The sequence below is a fragment of the Python bivittatus genome, unplaced genomic scaffold, assembly GCF_059951505.1.
Source record: "Python bivittatus isolate LINGU-HERP-01145 unplaced genomic scaffold, Pbiv_v1 ctg000070_np1212, whole genome shotgun sequence".
Lineage (NCBI taxonomy): Eukaryota > Metazoa > Chordata > Lepidosauria > Squamata > Pythonidae > Python > Python bivittatus.
Genome location: NW_028277034.1, coordinates 1,679,892 through 1,701,295, shown reverse-complemented (window position 1 = coordinate 1,701,295; position 21,404 = coordinate 1,679,892). Strand labels below are relative to the sequence as shown.

Genomic DNA, 21,404 nt, shown 5'->3' with positions numbered 1-21,404 from the left:
TCATTTTAAAATGCAGACTGAGCAGAATTCTTGAACATCCATAACAATCACATATATTATTTGAAGAATAATGCTAAAAAGTGTGGAAATGTATTATAACTTGCTGGAATTGTTTTGAAGGATAAGGGGCTACTCCAGTGCATTTGGAAGAAGAATCATAGCTTTCTTTCAAAGGATGTTTCCTTTATTTAATATATTTTAAATATACATTAGGTAAATTTGACTTTAGCGTATACTCCAATCATATTCCTATTTATTGATGATGCTCAAAATAACATTCTACTGTGTCACTGCAAGATATTACTTTTGGAAATTACTGTGGAATTTATTTATTAATTCATTCAGTTTTCTCCATGCAGTTTTATGTAGTACTCTCCTTCAGTTTTACGGCTCCAAGAGGGAGATATGTTATCCTAAAAGACATGTGTGGCTTGGCAACATCCATTAAGTTTCAGTAAACAAGTGTGGACTTGAACCTACTTCTTGTTGACCAACACCCAAACGACTATGCCACACTGACTTTCCACTGGTTAACGTATACTATTGCTCATAGGCAATGATGGAATAAGGGTTAAAGCAGACAGATATTACTTCTAGGTTATCTTTATTTAGCAGTCCTTGGAATACATAAGATTTTCTGGTAGTCCAGTCCAAGCCTAAAAGTTCTCTGTCTTCTTCCTCTTCAGCCACACTTTCACATTTTGAGCGTTCTACTGTACGCAGCAGGTCTTTTAAAAAGATAAACAGAGCTCTCAATGTTCTTCGAAGGACAAAAAGTGGCAGTGCTGTTGCTAACCATGGTGAACGGGAACAAGAAAATGTTGAAAATCCAATTGCTTCAGAGGCAGGTAATCTCTCCCCCCCCCCCCCCCACTTATCTATTTGGATTACAGCTTTTCTGAAAATAAAATAATAAAGTCTCCCATGAGTCAAGCTTAAAGGCTGAGGATATATTAGACCCAGCCAGGTAGTTTTCTGCACAGTAGTACAGAAATGGTTTGCCTTTCCCTTCTACTGTTTGTTTGTTTGTTTGACTTCCAAGCTAGCCTACAAACCTAGGACACCCTTGCGTCAACTAGGGGTTTCCTCCTTATTATGGCCCTCCTTTGAAAAATTAAATGCTATTTAATTATATGTTTTAAAATAGTTCCTTGCTTAGTTTTAACTTTTTAAAAGCAATTTTGTGATTAAGTCACTTTTTTGTGAGATGGGTGGCCATAAAATGTGAAAATAAATGAATGAATAAATAAATAAAAATTAATTGAAGTGGAATTTTACAAAAAAAGAAAAAAGGTAAAAGAAAGAAAACAGTCCACTGAAAATTTCTAGAAATATTTTTTTTCCAGGCATTGAGCATTTAGTGCATTCATGCATGCACTCAACATTTAATGGCATATATGCACAGCAGGATATATAGTCTTGATTTACAGCCCAAGGCCCATGAGACCTTTATGCCAACTGCATAAGCAACTTGCACATGTGCTGAGAAACTGGGCAAACAAGTTGGGCAACAAAGTGTTTCAAAGGAAAACCAAAGCTTTGTTCAGATCCGTACATTTTGAACGTTCATCTCCTCGAGAGAATGATACATGTTGCACATCTGCTATGAAAAATCAATGGCAGATCAAAACTGGGCTCCATTATAGCTGTATTGTCTGCCCAATCTATGGCTTTACAGAGAGAACTCCTGTTGAGCTAGACTTTGAAGAAAACAATACTTAAGTAGGGTCCAAATGCCTTTTGGCTGTCAGCTGTTATCATCTAGTTTCTGGAGTCATCTGCATCCATTACGATTGGTATTCATTTAATCCTGTCAAGGTTCAAAAGTAGGCTGTTTCTAAAATTATATTTCCCATTTCATGCTTTCACTGAGGTCAGCTGCAGTTCAAATGGTTTGACTGCCAGTATTATTTTAACTTTCCTTTTGGTAGTTGTCAGCCTAGTTTCAATTTATGTCTAGACATACATCATCTGACAATAAACATGTATGCAAAGTGTAAAAATCCAGATTCATCCTTTTTATCAAGGTCTATATAGAAAGGGAGAAACCACCAAGGAACAAAACAATTCAAGATTTCTTAAGCCATTGTCCAACCTAAGAAGTCTCCATGACAGACCAGCCACACTAAAGACTATTGTTTGTCTATAAAGGTAGCCCTGTTCAATTGTTTAAAACAATCTGGAAATCATCTGTTCATATTGAGTGCAACTGGAAATGAGCAAGGTAGATTCACAATTTTGAGTCGTCCTTGCATCCATTGCATAGCTAGAGAAGCTTCTTTGTTACCAACAGTTGCTCTTTATATGTGGAGGGTGGCACAAAGAAGATGAATCAACAAAACATCACATTAATTTCATTGGAACTGTATGGTTTATTTCATTTTTACCAACAAGTAGTAAGGATGTGTGAATGAAGGATGTAAAAAAAAGGATAATGAAACAAGAATCAAAAATCGAAAAACCTGATGGTTTATTCTAGAGCCTCATCAAAATATGGGCCACCAGAGAAGGCCTGTGGAGATAATTTTGAATAGGGTTTGCAGTCCTAATATGGCAAAACTCTGTTAGTAGGAAATCTCAATCAAGCAGGCAGATGAGTTGGTAATAAGAAAAACATAAATAGCTAGATAAGTTAACTTAGTGAAGAGATCTGGTAGGGTTTCTGCTATGTAATATTAGTCATTGATTTAGTTTGTATTTACAAAAGAATGGAACAGAAAAAAAGAAGGGATGTAATTAATGAGCTAACTATTCTATTTTTAATTAAAACTATAAATAAAATTTTAGCCTATCATAGATCTCAGTGTGATGTATTTAAAAAAACCTCTGGAATTAATAAAATTAAACAAAATGAAGGCAAACATTAAATAAGATCTTACTCAAATTAAAGAACAGTAACTTTTAAGCAATTCTAGCATACTTGTTTTTTCAAAAACAGTTTATCAGTGGAATATATCAAAAATGGAATAGCAAAATCCTACCCCCACCCCCCAGAATCCACTTCATATAAGAATTTGGAAATAGGCACAGTGTTTTCCATGCCAGCATAATACTTGACAATCTCTAGGCAAACATAGTAGTAAAACTTCCTTGCAGAAATAAATGTGTGACTGAAAATAATGTCAAAGCAATGTTTAGTACATTGTTTGTACTAATTTAGTACAATCTCATATGTGGGGATGAATAGCAGAGGGATGCTGTGCTTGTGCAAATCTGAAGTGCATTTTCCAAATAATTTTTATGGTCTGCACAGTCCTGTTTTCTTATTATTGTTGACAGATCCAGCCATCCCACACCTCTCCTCCTGAAAAAAACACGAACGTGTGAAAAAGTATAAAGTAAGATTAGGAAAAGCAAGAGAGAAAAACTATATCTAGGGTTGCCATTTGCACTTTATCCCTATGTAAGCAGTGGAAGTTTAATGAGGCAATGGAAAATATGCAATGGCCAACATGTTCCTTCCTTGGAAAACTTTGGGAACAAGATAAAAAGCAGTAAATGAAGAGATTTAGAATACCAGATTCAGGTAAATCAGAGTGCTTTGAATAACATCTAGGGCTTAAGGCTGCCTCTGGCACTGAGTAAGAAACTCTTGATCTGGTGGTCATGGTAGCACAGTTTCATAGTCAAATGTCAGAATGACTACGCTGAAATTAATAAGAGCAGTAGTTTTGAATTTGGTCATGAAATGCCTTCCTTTTTCATATGAGAACTGAGTCACCATGCAGCATCATGAAGCTCCTACCCGTTTTCAGCAGATCCATTGCTAATGTTTTTCCTCCCTGAGTGGTGACTCATGATTTTAATTTCCCACAGTGCTGCTTTCAAAAGTACCACTTCCAATCTTTTGGGGAATTAAAATAATCATTCCACTGTTTCCAGAGGCTCTTGGGATCCCCCCAATATCAGGAGGAGTCCCACTACAGAGCATTTTACTGAGGGTCCCCCAACCTATAGACATCACTTTTATTTAAATTTGTACCTAAATACTTAAGAATGTGAATGTAGCAGACTTCAGTTGCCAACAAGTTGACCACAAAGAGATCCACTTCTCAAAAGACAACTTTTAAAAGATCAATTGTGATATGTTGTGCAGTGGAAGGTCAGCACATTCATCATTGCACCCACATAATTTGCTAAATGATTCCCAAAGGCAGCTAATGGGAATCATACTGATTGTGACAACTAATGGATAATAATAGATGGTGCAATGTATATTGATGGTACAACTCTGATTGTCAGGCCCCACCCAAGAACAACAATGAAACAGTCCAGTTGCATTCAGTTCCCTTATTTGCTTACACCTTATTGACAGAATCTTGCCAGACTAAATCTATACTACTGCAACTAGTGGATATACCCTGGGAGATTCTAGGGAGTGGGTATCCTTAACCTCTTTTGCTTCCCATGCTCCCCTGCGGACTGTGTTGTCTTTTGTCTCCTTTCCCTTCCTGGAATGTACCCCCTCCTTCCTGATAGCCTTGATCTCTTACATCACCCTCCTCTTCGTAGATACATTCCCTCTCACTGATCAAATATACTCTTGGTGTTAGAACTATAGTCCAGCTTTCACTAACGGGGGAAGATTGGTTAAGGATGAAACCAATTGTCATAACTCTGGGGTTTCAAATTAATAACAGGATCCCACTAAGATAACCAGATTTTTGAAAAGGCAAGATGGCATTAAAACCAAAATGCAGTGAAATGAGTCAGTGGCCAAGATGGCAAATTGGTTCCAATGGATGACAATTGAGCTACTTCTCAGCCAAGTGTTTTACTTTTTATTTTGCATTTAAGGAAGGAAAGGAGAGGAGAAAAATTAGGAGAAAGAAAATAAGAGATGATGATGATGATGATGATGATGATGATGATGATGATGATGATGATAAAAGCAGGCACAGAAGGAATATTGAGTCTTATGACCAGAAGGTAACAGTAGTTTAGTGATTGCTCAAGATTGTGTTTGAACATGGAGTCCAGATTCAAGCATGATTTTGTAGACCACGTGAGATAGCACGTCTGATTAACAGTATTATTAATATTAATATTCATACTAATACTAATAATATTTCTCATAAACCCCTTTGCATTTTTTTCTAAATGAGAAGTTGCATACCAATTATTCAAATAAGCAAATAAATGAAAGCATTCTAATCTATTATGATAGGAATGCAAAATAAAATGGTATAGCCAGACATGGATAGCAGAAGAAAAGTAAAAATATTTTGAAATCATATTATGGTAACAGAAGGAACTGGTTTTGTTTCCACGAAATATGTTCTGTAGACTTAAATGTAGGAAATTGTGAAGTAGAAGGAATTTTAAATTATTTTTCCTTTTCAAAAAATAGCTTTATTCAGCCTCGGCAGTAAACTATGAAATTCAAAGCTTTATTCTGAATTACAACTGTAGAGCTCTTCATTTTTCTTTCCCCCCACCTCTCTTCTGGCTTTGGAATAAGAAAAACATTCTTTGTGATGACATTCAGAATAACGTTCTTCAGAAATAGGATCTTTTCTTGGAAAGCTCCTGACTTTAAATAGACTATAATTGGGCAATTGATGGTCTTCAGCTCCTCATTTTGCAACATAGAGAGACTTACCCAATTTTCTCTGCTGTACGTCCAGTGGGGTAGGGGTATTACTGATCTGGGAAAGAGCAATCATTTGCTAGGAAGGGACCATTAGTATCCATAGGATGTGGTCAAAAAAGTCAAGATGGTTGTCACAATGGTCCAGTTGAAACTCCACTTTTATGGAAGACACCTCAAAAACTGGCAGAGGTTCAGTGCATTGTCTTGGCCATATCTTGATTTTTTTTTTTTTTTACCAAACCCTGTGGACACATCTGAAAAGGGGTCTGTATGCCTGTAAAAAGTACCTGTGTGTGCATGAGTATGTATATTCGGTAAAGAGTATTGTTTGATGAAAGTTTGTGTGTGGGGGGATGCTTATAAGGGGAGGGAATGCATGTTCCTACACCTTTTTCCCACTCATCTGTGGGGCCTCCAAAAGTTTCCCCAGCCATCAATGACATTGTCAACCCCAACAATGCATATTCCTAACATAGAGACACAAGGAGAATAATCCTGTAAGAAAAAAGTTTGCAAATGAAGGATCATAATGGAAATAAAATGAGGCTTCTTTTAAAGCACAGGTATTCATGAATAATGAAATGTGGACAGAAAAAATCTAGTATTATCTGGGCTATTTTTGAGCCAATAACCTCCATGAATTATGATGTCCCTGCATTATTTCATATATTCTTTGTTGGCTGGATTTGCTCCCAGGGCCATTTTTTACCTTCTCAAAAAACCTGGGAAACCCATAGGAGCTAACTAAGAACCATGAAAGAAGAAGGGTATATTTTACTTGGGCTCAAAGTCCCAATCTCAAAAATGAGATTAAATTGTTTTAAAACATTTATGGAAACTTGCTTTTTATTGTTCAAGTCTTGTGAGATTTGCTTGATGTATCTGGAAGACACACTGGAGAAAAACAAGCAACATTTGAAGAATACTCATCATGAAGAGTGAGTTTGATGCAATGGTTAAGGAGTCAGGCTAGAAACTGGAAGACCATCAGTTCTAGTCCTGCCTTAGGCACAAAGCCAGCTGGGTGACCTTGGGCCAGTCACTCTCTCTCAGCCCTAGGAAGCAGGCAGTGGCAAACCACTTCCGAAATCTTGCCAAGGATACTGTAGGGATTTGTCCAGGCAGTCGCCAGGAATTAACACTGACTCGAATGCACACACACAAACTTCATGGAGTTAGAACTGCTGGCAATATTTAGAGGCCCAGGTCTTTCTCTAGAATAGAAAACATGCTCATAAAATTTAAAAAGGACTCTTCATTTTGAGAAGGGAAATTTTGATAAACAGCTGAGAAATGATCATCCAAGGCACTGATTCCAGAAAGAGTAGAAGATAAAATCTACAGGCATTGCAATTAATTTATACCTAATATGTGTCTAGTTCACATATTAATTTTCAATGGAATGTGAATTTTGGACGGACCATGAAGTTGAAAACAATTTCAGCAAACTACCCAAAACCACAAACATAATCCTACACCTTCATAGTTTCAGGTTACCTAGGGACAAAAGAAGTTCTTGCTTTGGCTGTTTATTTTTTTTAAAAAAATCAGGCACTCCAGAGTTAGATCATATCTGTTCTGGCCTTTGCTAACTAAAGTATATTTGCCCCCTCAATTTTAGATTACTGAAGGCATTTTGTTGCAATTTTCCTGGAAGTTATGCCCTTTATTGAAATCACTGTTTAGATAAAGGTTTAATATCTATATGTTTGTTAATATGGCGTTATTAAAATCTTGAATATTCTTTTGATTATATAGCAAACATTTGGATCTTAATACTATATGAAGAATAATGGATTACTGGGGGGTGGGGGGGTGGGGAGCGTTGCAGCAAAAAAAGATCATTCTCCAGTGTTGGAAAGATGATACAACCTCAGAGTTACAATAACGGATCACCAATGTTTTACTTTCTGGTTATGAGTCATCTTTCTATCAACATCATGAAAATATTATTTTTTGTGGCTGCGGTTTTAACAATGCATTTGAAAACTAGGGGGAATTATTTCTTATATGTAATGCATGTTTACTGTATATTGTTTCTTTTTTCTGTTGCTTTTTGTTTCTGTGTTTTTCTTTTTTCTCTTTTTTTATATTATTTATATTAAATCAATATTTTTTATATTGATTTATATTAAATCAATACAAAAATTAAATATAAAAACAATCACTGTTGGAATTTAGTTGTGCTAGGCCCTATGAAATTATCATTTTAACATGAAGGTGTTTTATATCATAGTAAATAACAGAAGAAAGAGTTGGTGTTAAAAGTACAAAGATTCATATTGTTACTTTCAGTTCTGGAAAAACGTCTTTCTAACACCAGCAACAGGACATCTCTCATTCCTTTTAATAAGTACCAGACCTCTCAAAAACTAGCTCTAACAACTGTGGAAACTCGTCATGTTTTGTGTTTTTGTTTTTAAAAAAACCCTCCATTTCTAATACAACCCTTTTCCGCATCTGTTTCAGCCTTTCCAAGGTTATATCACCTCATTCCAGATGGTGAAATTACCAGCATTAAGATCAACCGCAGCAATCCCCATGAAGCTCTTGCCATTAGAGTGGTTGGAGGCAACGAAACACCTTTGATTCACATAATCATTCAGCACATCTATCGAGATGGGATCATTTTCAAGGATGGAAGATTATTGCCGGGAGATATGATTCTGAAGGTAAAGGTTCAGAGAAGTGAGCACGAATGTAAAGGGGCTTCAACAGTTGAAGTTCAGGCACAGTTTTCAAGAAAGGTTTCTAATGTGATCTGAGGTCATGCTTGGAAGACAACCAGTTCAGGCTTTACAAAGAGGAGGTGACAGAAGCTAAAGTGGAAAGAGAGCATTTCTTTTTCTACAAGCTAATTAAGATAGACTTGCTCTGAAATTAAGCATATGGAAGCCTTTTCAACAACAATCTAGAGCCAGGCTATTTGGATTTAAGTTGGCTTTCTTTCTGCTGTCTCTACAAAAACCAAAGTTCATTTCCTATGAAAATGAAAATATCTTTCAGCAATTAAAGCTTAGGTATCCAATATATCACCTACATGGCTACCAGTGGCATAGGCAATGGAGGTTTGGGGTGCATGTAGAGAGGAGCACATAAAATAGAGACCTTACTACTCTATAAGACCTGCAAAAATCTGGATGGCAGATTAGTTTCCTGTCTCCCTTTGTTGCCACATACAGGTTGTCTGAATATTTTGCAACTTCTATATGATGTGCTTACAGCATACAGTTAGGCCTAAACTGTACTAAGGTGAAGTCTTTTTCAGCCCTGGTGGCAGTTTGTTCTGTAACACGGGCCCAGCCACTGAGAAAACAAAATTCATCGTTACTGTTTAATGTGTCCATCCATAGTCATCTGCAAGGGGGAGGTAAGGCAGGGAGAGGGGAGCAAATGATGAATTATGTATCACAACATAAACCATGTGACTTGCAAGTTCAAAAGATTGGTTTTGTTGTGACATTGTGATGCATGTTTCATCTTTTCCCATCATTGCAGTTTTTACCAGATAGAATCCACAGCAGATCCCATAAAAGATTCCTTCTTTATGACTTTACAATGCAGAGCAAACTGTATGGGAGTAGATAGAACATAAGTAATTTAGGACTAAGTAAGGCTTCCTGCACCATGGTGAGAACCTTGAATTGACTGTGCAAGCAACTGACAACCAGTAAGGCTGTTTCAACATGGTGTTGCATTCTGAGCCATCTTCAAAAGACCTATGAAGAATGCATTGCAGTGGTCCAGCTCTGAGATTCAGTTTATTACATGATGGTCAAAGATGATACAATCCAACACATCTGAAAAGCACCACATTAGCAAAAGTTGCTCCTGATGGGGGAGGAAAAAGACAAAGTGCTTTTGCAATATCTTTCCCCAATAAAGACAGTGGCTACTATTATATAATTAGTACAAATAGGCTAAGTCACCTTTTCCCTGTATTAAGCATTTCAACTGAGCCCAGTGGCCATAATTTCCAGTTATAAATAACCATAATAGGAAATTATGGTTCACCATTGGTTTCTATGTTCAAACTCAATCCATGGTTAAGGAACTATGTGAGATGGTTGAAGTTCATAGCACATTAATCATATTAATTAATTAAAAGAACTTACATGGCCTACTCACATAGTGATCCTAGGCAGCTCACAAGAACCAATAAAAACAGAATAAAATGAGAACAACCCTTCCCACCGGGCACCAGAAACTATCAACCCGCTAGCTCAGCTCCATCCTACTCCAATACTGGGGGAAGAGTCAGGTCTTTGCAGCCTTCTGAGAGGCAAAAAGGGTAGGAGCCCCTTGAATCTCAGGTGGGAGGGCTGGGCAGCTACAGAGAAGGCATGCTTCCAAGGTCAGCATTTAAAGGAGGAGACCTGGAGTGAACCCACTTTATCTGAAAGCGAGGCAGTCCACATATAACCTAGCCCTGCGCTATGTAGGGTTTTAAAGGTGATAACCAGCACCTTGAATTTCACCCAGAAAGCAACTGGGAGCCAGTGCAGCTTACACAACAGCAGTGTGACTCACACAAACAATGGGGCATCCAGAACTGTGTGTGCCACTGCCTTCTGGATCAGTTGCAATTTCTGGATATAGAGTGAGGGTAGCCCCATGTACAGCGCATTGCAGTAATCCAATCTGGAGGTGACTAAGGCATGAGTGACCCTAAGCAATGTTATATGAACACTTTTATAATCAATGTTGTGTGAATATATTTACTGTTTCAAAGCTTAAGGGAGGCAGTAAACAGAAGGGTAAACAGAAGAATCAATCCACTTTCTAGCCTTGAAACATGAACACATTTCCTTAGGATTAGGGGACTTTAGGAATACCCTATCTCTATCTCCAACATTATTGCTGAAACTTCTTTACATCTTTTTTAGAGTAGAATAACTTTAGTTGCTAGAGAAAAGTTTATGTTTGACAGAACCTTCTTAGAAAGTTAATTGCTGTACCATGAAACTATATCACTAGATCTTTTATTTATTTTTCTTAATAGCATTGGAAGCACTAGCAGAGGTAGAGGCAAATATCCTAGCAAAACATATGAAAACAGCTTAAACAAATCATGGGTATGAAATGTTTTGGTTGGAAGCCATTTCAACTGTATGTGACTTCCTGAACATTTAAACCCAAGGCCTTCTGCAAAGTAGCACCCACTCCCTCGCTCCAGCATCGGTTCCACTAGTTGTCCTGTCTGGAAACCAAAAGAAGCCATGGACCCTTATCAGCACTCACAGTGCCTTTTTTTAAAATTTAAAGATTGGTAAGCAGTTTCCATCTTAACCCAAAGGACATCAAGTTTAGAGATTATATATATATACAGATACAGATATTAGAGAAAAAATGGGACAGGAAACAGTATTCCTGAGGAATGGCAGTAAACTCAAAGTAAGATAAGGGAGGAGCTGTTGGACTAGTCTAATGAAAATAAAAAATAGCCATCATAATCAGCAAGAAAGGAAGAAATCAGTGAGGGAGGGGTGTGTGAGAGAGAGTATAAGGTTCTCCTTATACTCTCTCTCACACACCCCTCCCTCACTGATATAAGGTTCTCCTTATACTCTTCTGCAACAAGAAGTCATGTGGGTAAATAGTATGGCTGTGTGCAGTTCAGCCTCAGTTGTACATGGCTGACTTATGGTTCTGTTTTCCAGGTCAATGGCATAGATATCAGAAACGTGCCTCACAACTATGCCTTGTTCGTCCTGAGACAGCCTTGCCAAGTTCTCCGTCTCACTGTGCTCAGAGAGCAGAAGTACCGGTGCAGACATTCTGGGCTTTTTCTTGATGTTTCCTGCCACAGGGATGAGAACTTGCACATTATTCTGAACAAAAGCAACCCAGAGCAACAGCTGGGCATCAAATTGATCCGTAAGGCCAATGAAGATGGAGTCTTTGTGTTCAACCTGCTGGAAGGAGGCGTTGCTGCCCGTGATGGGAAACTGCAAGAGAATGATAAGGTTTTAGCAATTAACGGGCATGACCTGCAATATGGAAGTCCAGAAAGTGCAGCCCAGTTGATACAGGTATGTTGAAAAAGCTTCCTCAGAACAAACCTGAAAAATGCTGTTAAGATTTGTTTGAGACAGGACTGCAAACCACCATGTCTGCACAGAAAGGGGAAAATCTGTCATATTTTGCCAGCTTGGTTATGCTCATTCCCTAAATTTAAACCATTTGTTAATAATGCTGAAAAAGCAAATATGCTTTTTTAAAAAAATAAAAATAAAAATATAGGTAATCACCACCACTTCTAATGTCTGCAGACTATGACAATTATATTTCATTTGGCTGAATACAATAATACCGTGCTCCCATTCAGTGTCATATTCCACAGGCATAACAAAGAGTTCTTGAGGATGCAGTGTAGAATTTTATGGATATAAAAAGATTGGCTTTGCTCATGAAGCTGTACAGGTAGTCCTCATTTAGTAACCACAATTGGGACCAGCAACTCAGTCATTAAATGAAGCAGTTGCTAAATGAATGACTGTGCTTCTGATCTTGCTTCAGCTTTCCTTTGCTTTACAGACCTGTGAAGGTCATAAATGCAAGGATTGGTTGCAAAGTGACTTTTTCATCACCGTCACAACTGTGAACAGTTGCTAAATGAGGCAGTTGTTATATGAAGACAGGATGAGTTAGCTTCCTCCATGACTGGAAACAGGCTAGAAGACTTGGGGATTAAAGACACAGGTAGTTTTAAAAGAAGATCAGATGTTTCATGCAAGAGAAATCTTTATGGATAATGCCAGTGTCAGAAAACGACAGACACGGGTTCGGTTATCCAGTAGACAGAAGTTTTTATTGGGCACGTTTGCAAAGGTGGGTCCCTCCCGCAGCAATGGAGGAACCCCGAAGCAAGGTCTGACAGGTTTTTATACCCCCTATCTGTCCTCCCCCTCCTACGAGGGCTTGGCTCACAATCTCACCTTTTTTACCGCCCCGGAGCGCCGCTAATTAACCGCAAAACCGCAGACATTCCACTTTCCGAATCCAATCAGCGCAATACACATTCCAATCCCCACTTGACCCGACAGCCGCCCCCTGCCGTTTCTCTTCACTCTGGTGCGAACGTGCCTCTTGCCTGCAGTCTTTCCTCCCTCCTGCCGTCCCTCTCCACTCTGGTGCGAGTGTGCCTTCTGCCCATCCTCCCTCCTGCCACCCCCCCAAGGCTGCCCCATGGTGCACAGCGCTCTCCCCTAGCAAACATGGTTCGTTTGAGGCCTTCACTTCTCCCTGCCTTCTCACAATCCCCCCTTTTTCTTTTCACGCCTCTGTTGGGCCTCAAACCTGGCTAACAGGATTGCTCCCTTGTCCCGGACCCGGGGCTTCACACACTGGGACAGGTAATTCCCACAAGCAGGGAGGCATTGCATTAAGCAACATACTAGGACCAGTAAGGCAATGAAGCCAATGGCTAGTACAGAAAGTTGTTTTAACCAAGCAAAGTTAGGTAACCAACTAGTGAGCCACGACCAATTCCATCCCTCTGGATCCTCGGATATGCGAGAGGCTAAGGTCTTCAACTTGGCTAGTTTTGCTTCAATATAATTCTCATTGTTGGTTAGGTTAAAGCAACAAAGACCTTGAAAAGATTCACAGCCTTGTCCTGCCCTTAATAGGAGATAGTCTATAGCTATCCGATTTTGAATGACCGCCCTCCTGATCTCAGTGACTTCTTCAGTGAGGGCTGCAATGAGAGAGGATGTAAGGTTGACACTTTTAGCCAGGAGGCAGGCCACCTTCCTTAGGTCCAGATAAGTTCTTCCGCTTAGTGCAGGAACCCCTACTAAGGAGAGGGCCAGAGCCATGGCTTCTGTTTTGGACAAGAGTGTCACATCACTCTCACAATCAGATGGCAGCTCCCTTTTTCTTTTTCTTTTGATGGGTGCGCTTGCATTGGAGGCAGGGCATATAGAGAGGTCAGGCGCCCTATGGCACAAGGGCCCCCTGAACTATAGGCTGGAACATAGGTGTAAGCTTCATGTCCACATAACAAAAAGAAACCTTTAGGTAGGTATAGAGGGGTTGAGGCGTAAGGGATATTATAGACCCCTCCACAAGTGAAAGCAGGACCTTTTGAGGGCAATGGGGGGTACGGTTCTGGGTATTGTTGAAATATACACATTGAGTTGCATTGGTTATCCCCAAGAGATTTAGAGCCATTTGCCTTTGATTAGTCCAGGGTCTTGGTATGGGAGAAGACCCAAAATGATAGAACATCCCCCCCCCCACGGGGATCATCCCCAGTGATCAAAGCTGTCTGTGCCAATTCTACGCCTTTATGTTGGTCATCTCCTCCCCTGCCTTAGTTCAGTTCCTTTTAAGTTTTACTTTGAGTCCGTCTCCCGGTTGGGCAGTCCATGGTCGGGGGTCGGGAGCTCGCTTAACCCGATGGTAGTGGGTCCAACCCCCTGTCAGGTCCGAACCGCTGATTCAGTTGTCAGGAGAACTTGGTATGGTCCCTCCCAAGACGGCTTCAGCTTCTCATCCTTCCACGTCTTTATCAGGACCCAATCCTCTGGCTTGTGGGGGTGTTGGTCTTTCAGCAAGGGGGGCCGTTGAGCGAGGAGTCCCTGTTTTCTTAGAGACAAGAGAGATTGTGACAGTACCAAGAGATACTTTCTCAGGAAGGCATCCTTTAGCTCGGGGATAGGCTCTCCCATTGGAGCCAGGAAAGGTCTTCCCATCATCAGCTCGAATGGGGAGACCCCCACATCCTTGCGAGGGGCTGTCCGCATTCGAAGCAGGGCAACCGGAAGTGTCTTTGTCCAAGGTAGCCCTGTTTCCAATCCCAGTTTGGTGAGATGTTGCTTCAACACCCCGTTGGCCCTTCCCACTTTCCCACTGGAGTCAGGATGCCAAGGGGTGTGGAGTTCCCATCGAACCCCCAGGCTCCAGTACCACGGCTTTACAGTGTCTATCAAAGCCTGCACCCCCCAGTGAGACCCTTCGTGCAGTTTCTCCACCATCCCCCTCATGTCAGCACAGCTCACTACTGGGGTCCCCTCAATTGTAACCCAATGACCTGCTTCCTCCCTGCAACCTTCCCTTTCCAGCAGCTGTGAGTAAACCCCGTTCCAGCCAAATTTTCCCGAAAGTGTGCACTACTCCCCAGGCGTATCGCGAGTCTGTGTAGACGGTGAGGGACACTCCCTTTCCCAACTCTAGTGCCCGTTTCAAAGCGTGCACTTCACACAGCTGAGCCGACCAGTCCGCTGGTAGTGCCCCCTTCTCTATTGTCTCTCCCTCCGCCGTCACTATCGCATATCCTGACTTCCTTTGTCCCTGCTCTACTCGGCTAGACCCATCCACAAACCAGACCTCACCCTCCTCCAGCGGGACCTCCTGCAGGTCCTCCCGGGTCTTTGTTTGCAGCTGCAACAGGGTGGAGCACTCGTGCTCCGCCGGCTCCCATTCTTTCCGCTCCCCCGCAAGAAACTCCGCTGGGTTCAAATTCCTGTCTGTTCCTACCACCACATCAGGACTTATCCGGAGAACTGTCTCATATTTCAACATCCTTCCTTCTGTCATCCAAGCAGCCGCCTGCTGACTAAGCACACTTAAGATCTGATGGGTTGAATGGACAATCACGGGGCTCCCAAAAGTGAGTTTTTTCCCTTCTGTCACTAGCACAGCAGCGGCAGCCACTGCCTGCACACAAGTCGGCCATCCCCTCACCACTGGTTCTAGGGCTTTGCTCAGGAAGGCCACTGGTTGATATTTCCCAGCCCGTCTCTGAGTCAGCACTCCAATGGCAGTTCCCCCATGGGCTGTAACGTATAGGTGAAAGGGGGGGCCAAGTTCGGTAGAGCCAGAGCCGGGGCCGTCACCAGGCTCCTTCGTAATTCTCCCCACTTCTCTGTGTCCCCGTCTGTCCATTCTACCCTGTCAGATGATCCTTTCAACTTCTCATACAGAAACTGAGCCTTGCTCATGTACTCATCTATCCATAGCCGGCAATATCCTACTAGACCCAGAAACCGCCGCACCTCCGTTTTAGTATGAGGGGCTTCAACTGCATTATCCCCTGTATCCGAGAAGGATCAATCAACTTCTCGCCCTTCCGGAGTACATGTTCTAAATACTTGACCTCCCTTTCCACAAATTGGACCTTCCCTTTTGACACCTTCAATCCTTCCTCAGCCAACCAGTTCAATAAAGCCACTGAGTCTTCTCTCACCTTTACTTCCTTCTCTCCAGACACCAACAAATCATCCACATACTGCAGCACCCGAGAACCCCCAGGGGCCCGGAACCCCTGGAGTTTCTCTTCCAATGCCTGTCCAAACAAGAGGGGGCTCTCGGTGTACCTCTGGGGCAGCACCGTCCATCTCAGTTGTTGCTTCAGCCCACGCCTCCCATCCCGGGACAGCGGGTATTGGGCTTGCCGCAAACCCGTCACCCCTGGTTTCAAGGGGATGCTAATTGGGGCGATGCGAAACCGACCCGCCCCCCCCTCCCTGCCCATACCTCAGGGTTCACAACCTCCACGTCCGCCTCTCGCAACAAACACATCCTTTCTGCCTGTTCCACATTCCACAGCTCCACTACTAGACTACCCATTAGATCCCTTCCCAGCAAGTTCACTCTCGCCTGTGGGATCAGTAACACATCTGCAGTTACCTCCTTCCCATTCCACTCCAGTCTCACTCCCTCCAGTACGTCTGCCTTGACCGGAGAGCCTCCCACCCCCATCACCGATACCGACGTGCCCCGGGATTTCGCAATCCCTGGGATCGGTTGGCACAGCGATGTTCGAGAGGCTCCGGTGTCCACGAGGAACTGCTGTTCCTCGCCAGTGGGACCCACCGTGATGTTTACCAAGGGTTCCCCGTGGGTCCCGGTTGGGGAACCATGACCCCCCTAGTCGTACAGGGGGAAACTCCTCTCATGTTCTCCCGATGTTCAGCATTATTGGGATCCCAATTTGGGTCTGCCAGAGGGAATTTAGTATCTGCGGCCGGGGCATTTGGGACATTTGCATTCCTTTGCTCCCAAGCCCCGAACGCAGCTCGCCAAATCTGGCCCCTCTCTTCTGGCGTATAGAGGTGGGCTAAAATGTAATTCAGTTCCCCCAGGAGTATTCCACCGGGCCGAGAAAAAGTTCCAATTGTTCGGCGGCAGTATGGGCGTTCTCTTGCATACGAGGGAGGGTCTTTTTTTTTTTTTTTTAATTCCCTCAACTCACTGGGTTTGATGGGAACCGTTACATAACTGGTGACGGTCACCCCCTGTGCGTTCGTTCCGTTCGGGACTTCCCGGACGGGGAAGGCACTGGCCGACCTTAGAATAAAGGGCAAGTTCTGAATGTCTTGGTTCAGCTGGTCCAGCTCTTTCCGCAGCCCGGGATAGGGTGGGGGCGCCGGAGGGGGAGCGGTAGGAAGAGGAGGAGGAGGAGGAGGTGGCGGCCCCCATTGAGGTCCAGTCAGCCAGAGGTCCTCCTCATCTTCCTGTTCTTTTTGGACAAAAATTTTGGCTAACTTGGGTCGAGGCCCCTCCCAATGAACATGGAACCAGACTTCCACATAGGGTTCCTGTGTTAACATTTTATGCTCCACAATGTAGTTTTTTTTTTTTTTTTTAGTTGGGTCACCCAGTAATTACTGGGGATTCCAAGAGTATCCCAATGGTAGGGGAATTCGGGGTCCACTAGTGGATATTTTGGCCATTCTTTAGTGCACAAAGTTATCATGGTCGGTTTTTCCAGACCCCTGGTGAATGGACACAACCAGGGTGTCTCCCATTGTTGCAACAATTGTCCTAATGGAGAATCCGTGGGGATTCCCCTACTGCGTTTTTCCCACTGGCCCCTGGCCTTACACTCTTACTCTGCGCCTTACCCATCCTTCCTGACTACGTTTCCCACCTTACAGAAGGTCCCGGACTCTTCTGTCCCCTTGCGGCGTCCAACGCCTCGTAACCACGCTAATCTCCCCGAGATTATGGGTAGGCTGTACTCACCAGACCTCCTGGAGGTCCCCTCGTCGGCCGACTTCCTCTTTACTTCTGTCTGACTGGCGATTGGAGTCCCGTCCTGGACCCGACTCCGGGGAAAACGGGAGACACCTCAACGGGGTGTTATGGCCGATTACTCACCGGTTCCCCACAGTCCGGTCCACGTCGAGGACTCCTGGCTGGCTCGCCAATTTTGTCAGAAAACGACAGACACGGGTTCGGTTATCCAGTAGACAGAAGTTTTTATTGGGCACGTTTGCAAAGGTGGGTCCCTCCCGCAGCAATGGAGGAACCCCGAAGCAAGGTCTGACAGGTTTTTATACCCCTATCTGTCCTCCCCCTCCTACGAGGGCTTGGCTCACAATCTCACCTTTTTTACCGCCCCGGAGCGCCGCTAATTAACCGCAAAACCGCAGACATTCCACTTTCCGAATCCAATCAGCGCAATACACATTCCAATCCCCACTTGACCCGACAGCCGCCCCCTGCCGTTTCTCTTCACTCTGGTGCGAACGTGCCTCTTGCCTGCAGTCTTTCCTCCCTCCTGCCGTCCCTCTCCACTCTGGTGCGAGTGTGCCTTCTGCCCATCCTCCCTCCTGCCGTCCCCCCAAGGCTGCCCCATGGTGCACAGCGCTCTCCCCTAGCAAACATGGTTTGTTTGAGGCCTTCACTTCTCCCTGCCTTCTCACACCAGGATTAGAAACACCAAACCGCTGGATATCTGTTCTTGCAAAACACAGATGTCTATAAGGGAAGCACATGTCAATGCATGTGTGATAATGTAATTATGCTAATGCCACAACTTTATATTTGCATCAGATACATAAATGTGACATTTGCATGATTAAATAATGACGTCATACTGGGGTCATCATGGTTTGCTATGAACTCCACTGTTGGAACAGTGCAAAGGGAACAGGCTCTTTTTTTCCTGTAAGCCATATAGACTTCTTTTACACTTGAGTTGATCACTGTGAGAAAGAGAATGTTAGAATAGGCAAACCAAAAACTTTCCTTATGTAGCAATACAGAGTGTTGATCCACTGAGTCTGAAAGCAGATGTTCTGATCGGCAACGGCACACCAGGATATCTCTAGTAGAGACCTTCCTCTTTTTCAGCTACCTGATCCCCTTAACTATAGTTATGACTTAAAGCATGGACTTATATCTTTGGGATGTAAAGTGTGTACTTTATCTATCTAGCTCAATCCCATTGAAATCAATTAAATTAATCTAGGATTATTGTTCTGCTCAAAATATTGAGAGTTAAAATAGTTGGTATTTAATGACTGCATCTTGAGCTTCAAGCCTCAGTGGGATTTTCAGGGCATGGAAGTAGCTATTAAATTAATCTAGGAGGTTTTGATCACACTGTTGGGACTGCCGTCCTGCTTTTTTGGACTGTGTCCCCCTCCCCAGTATGTGCATGCTGGTGGCCTGGTTTTTAATAGCTATTTCCATGCCTTGAAAATCCCACTGAAGCTTGAAGCTCAAGATGTGGTCATTAAAGCACAAGTCTGTACAGTACTATAGTTGGGTTTTCCAATGGTTAGAATCAGGCTGCCAACTTGCTTTAAGGGAAAATATCCCAGTCCCCCAGTGAGCCCACTGCTACTTCTGGAGGTCAATTGGGATAAGCTTCCAAAGAGAGAACCCATTCAAGTGACCTCCTCAGGTTAACCACGTTGTCTGTAGTGACTACGATCCCAGTGAAGAGGAGGAGGCACTATATCCATTCCCACCTTTGTTAAACAGCACCTTTCCCTGCTTTAGAAGAACGACTTAAATCAGAACAGTTTATCTTCAGTTTTAAGGAAAAAATTGGGCAGCAGTGGCCCATATGAGTGAATATTAATTTGTGTTTTCTTCTGGGATGGAAAATTGCTGTTAAACAACCCACTTTGCTCTTTTGGCAAAACCACTTTTTTGTGGTACTTCACACCAAGTGAACCCAAATGTAGCTTTCAAAACAGCTGACCCACACAGGCTTTTTCACATTGCCTAGACTGGGACAGCATCGATTTTGGGTAGGGGGGCAGAAATGGATGAGGTCTGCCTTTACTCACCTCCCTCCATTGCAATTCAACTCCAGGCATGTTTTCCTGCTGCAGTTTAAAAATGGCTTCCTTGTGTCACCTTAAGCTCCCTGGTCTGGCCTGGCTGGAGCACTTTACCTCCTTGCAAGCGGCCCTGACAGTTCATTGGCTGCTTGACAGGGGAAGAAACACCTTTATATTTGTGTTAAACTAATCCCATGTGTAAGAGTTTAGCCTCATATGCAGAGCTTGCTGGTTCAAAAACCAGCAGAATTTTTTAAAACTTATTTTTTTTATCTACCTAGCTTTCCTTAACTAGCTGAGGTCTTTTTTTTTTTTTTTAGAAAAACAACCCATAAGTGCAGGGTTCCAGTATTTCATCATTTTCCCAGCACTTAAAAGAAAAGGTTCATGCTTTGAAATCCTTTTATCTCAAGCAACTCAAGAAATGCTGAAATATTGGAAGCAGGGGTGTCTATAGGTCACAGCTCTATGATCAAAGCCCTACCCCCTTTTTAGGTAAAAAGGGGGTGGGGTTTTGATCACATGATTGTTTTTGACACACACACACACACACACACACACACACACACGGCAGACACCTCTGACTGGAATCCTGCATTTACTTTTTTTTAATAAACCCTCAGCCACCAGGAACATCTAGCTGAACGAAATAAAAAAGTGATTTTTTGAAAAAATAACACTTATTTTTTAAACTAGCAACTCCTAACTTACAAAGAGCAATTGTTTGGAATGTGCTGTTTTAATCTTGGTGATAAAAATGGGAGGTCTGGACTTTATTAGAGTGGAAAAGAACTAGCATGCTTGCTTGCTTGCTTTATTTATTTATTTATTTATGCAAGTTATTTATTTCAATATTTATTTTAAAGGTGGTTGTTGGGTGTTTCTACATACATCTGAAGGTTGAGTCATGGCAACTGGACTTCTTTTCTTTTGGTCTGATATGTTTCGCTGCTTGTCCAAGCAGCTTCTGCAGTCTAGAAAGTTGGTTGGGGGGACCCCATAAATGTCTTCCAGGGTGGCTGCATTTCTCTTCTCACTGACATGATGGGCTCGTTGAAGGGACAATAGAAGATGTGATTAGTAGAGTCTTTGGGATGTATCTTGATGTTTTATCTTTGTATATAACCATTTGCCTTTTGTTGTATTGATATATTGTTATACATCTGGACATATATATTGTACACATATCAAGGTATCCGTGTCCAGGAAATCCCACCCACAGAAAGGAAAGTGATTGGTCAGTGCTTTCCTGAAACTGAAAGGTAGGAGGGCTCAGCAGCAGAATTGTCCAGTGGGAGTGTGTGGTAGCCTGCAGTCTGGACAGGATTTTCTTAAACCAGTTCAGAGTCAATCCGGCATGAGCACAGCCATCTTTGTGAATGTGTATTTCTGAGCAAACTGAAAATTTGGTTTTGCAGTCAGTTAACCAGGAGGGCTTCTGTCTGTGTCTTAATATGCAGGCTAGCAAGAAACAAGTTCACTTCAGCATTTCCAGGCAGATCAGGCGACAGACCCCGGATATCTTGCAGGAAACTGGCTGGGATTGCCACGGTAACCATCTGCCCTTCCTTGCTCAGAGGAACAATCTTAACAAGGTGAGGCCTGAGCTCCTCGTCCTCATTATAGTTTATATAGTGAAAGGGAAGAAAAACTGGTTCTGGTGCACGCTGAATAATGTGTTAATGTCTCTAAGTATCATCTCTGGACAGAATTGCCCAAGGGAACACATTTTAGGTTTGCAGTGTAAACACAGAAATGGTGGTCTTTGTAATTTATATACCTGG

General features: G+C 42.5%; 1 protein-coding gene across 3 annotated transcripts in view; it reads left to right on the top strand.

The window, feature by feature from the left end:
- Positions 1–21,404, top strand: part of LNX1 (ligand of numb-protein X 1) — a 119,948-nt gene that overhangs the window by 78,795 nt on the left and 19,749 nt on the right. For all 3 annotated transcript variants that reach the window (XM_088130758.1, XM_088130752.1, XM_088130763.1), the window contains 4 exons: positions 687–848; positions 8,063–8,265; positions 11,254–11,625; positions 21,081–21,215. In XM_088130758.1, the coding sequence (XP_087986884.1) occupies positions 687–848; positions 8,063–8,265; positions 11,254–11,625; positions 21,081–21,215 (872 nt within the window). The remainder of the gene's footprint in view (positions 1–686; positions 849–8,062; positions 8,266–11,253; positions 11,626–21,080; positions 21,216–21,404) is intronic.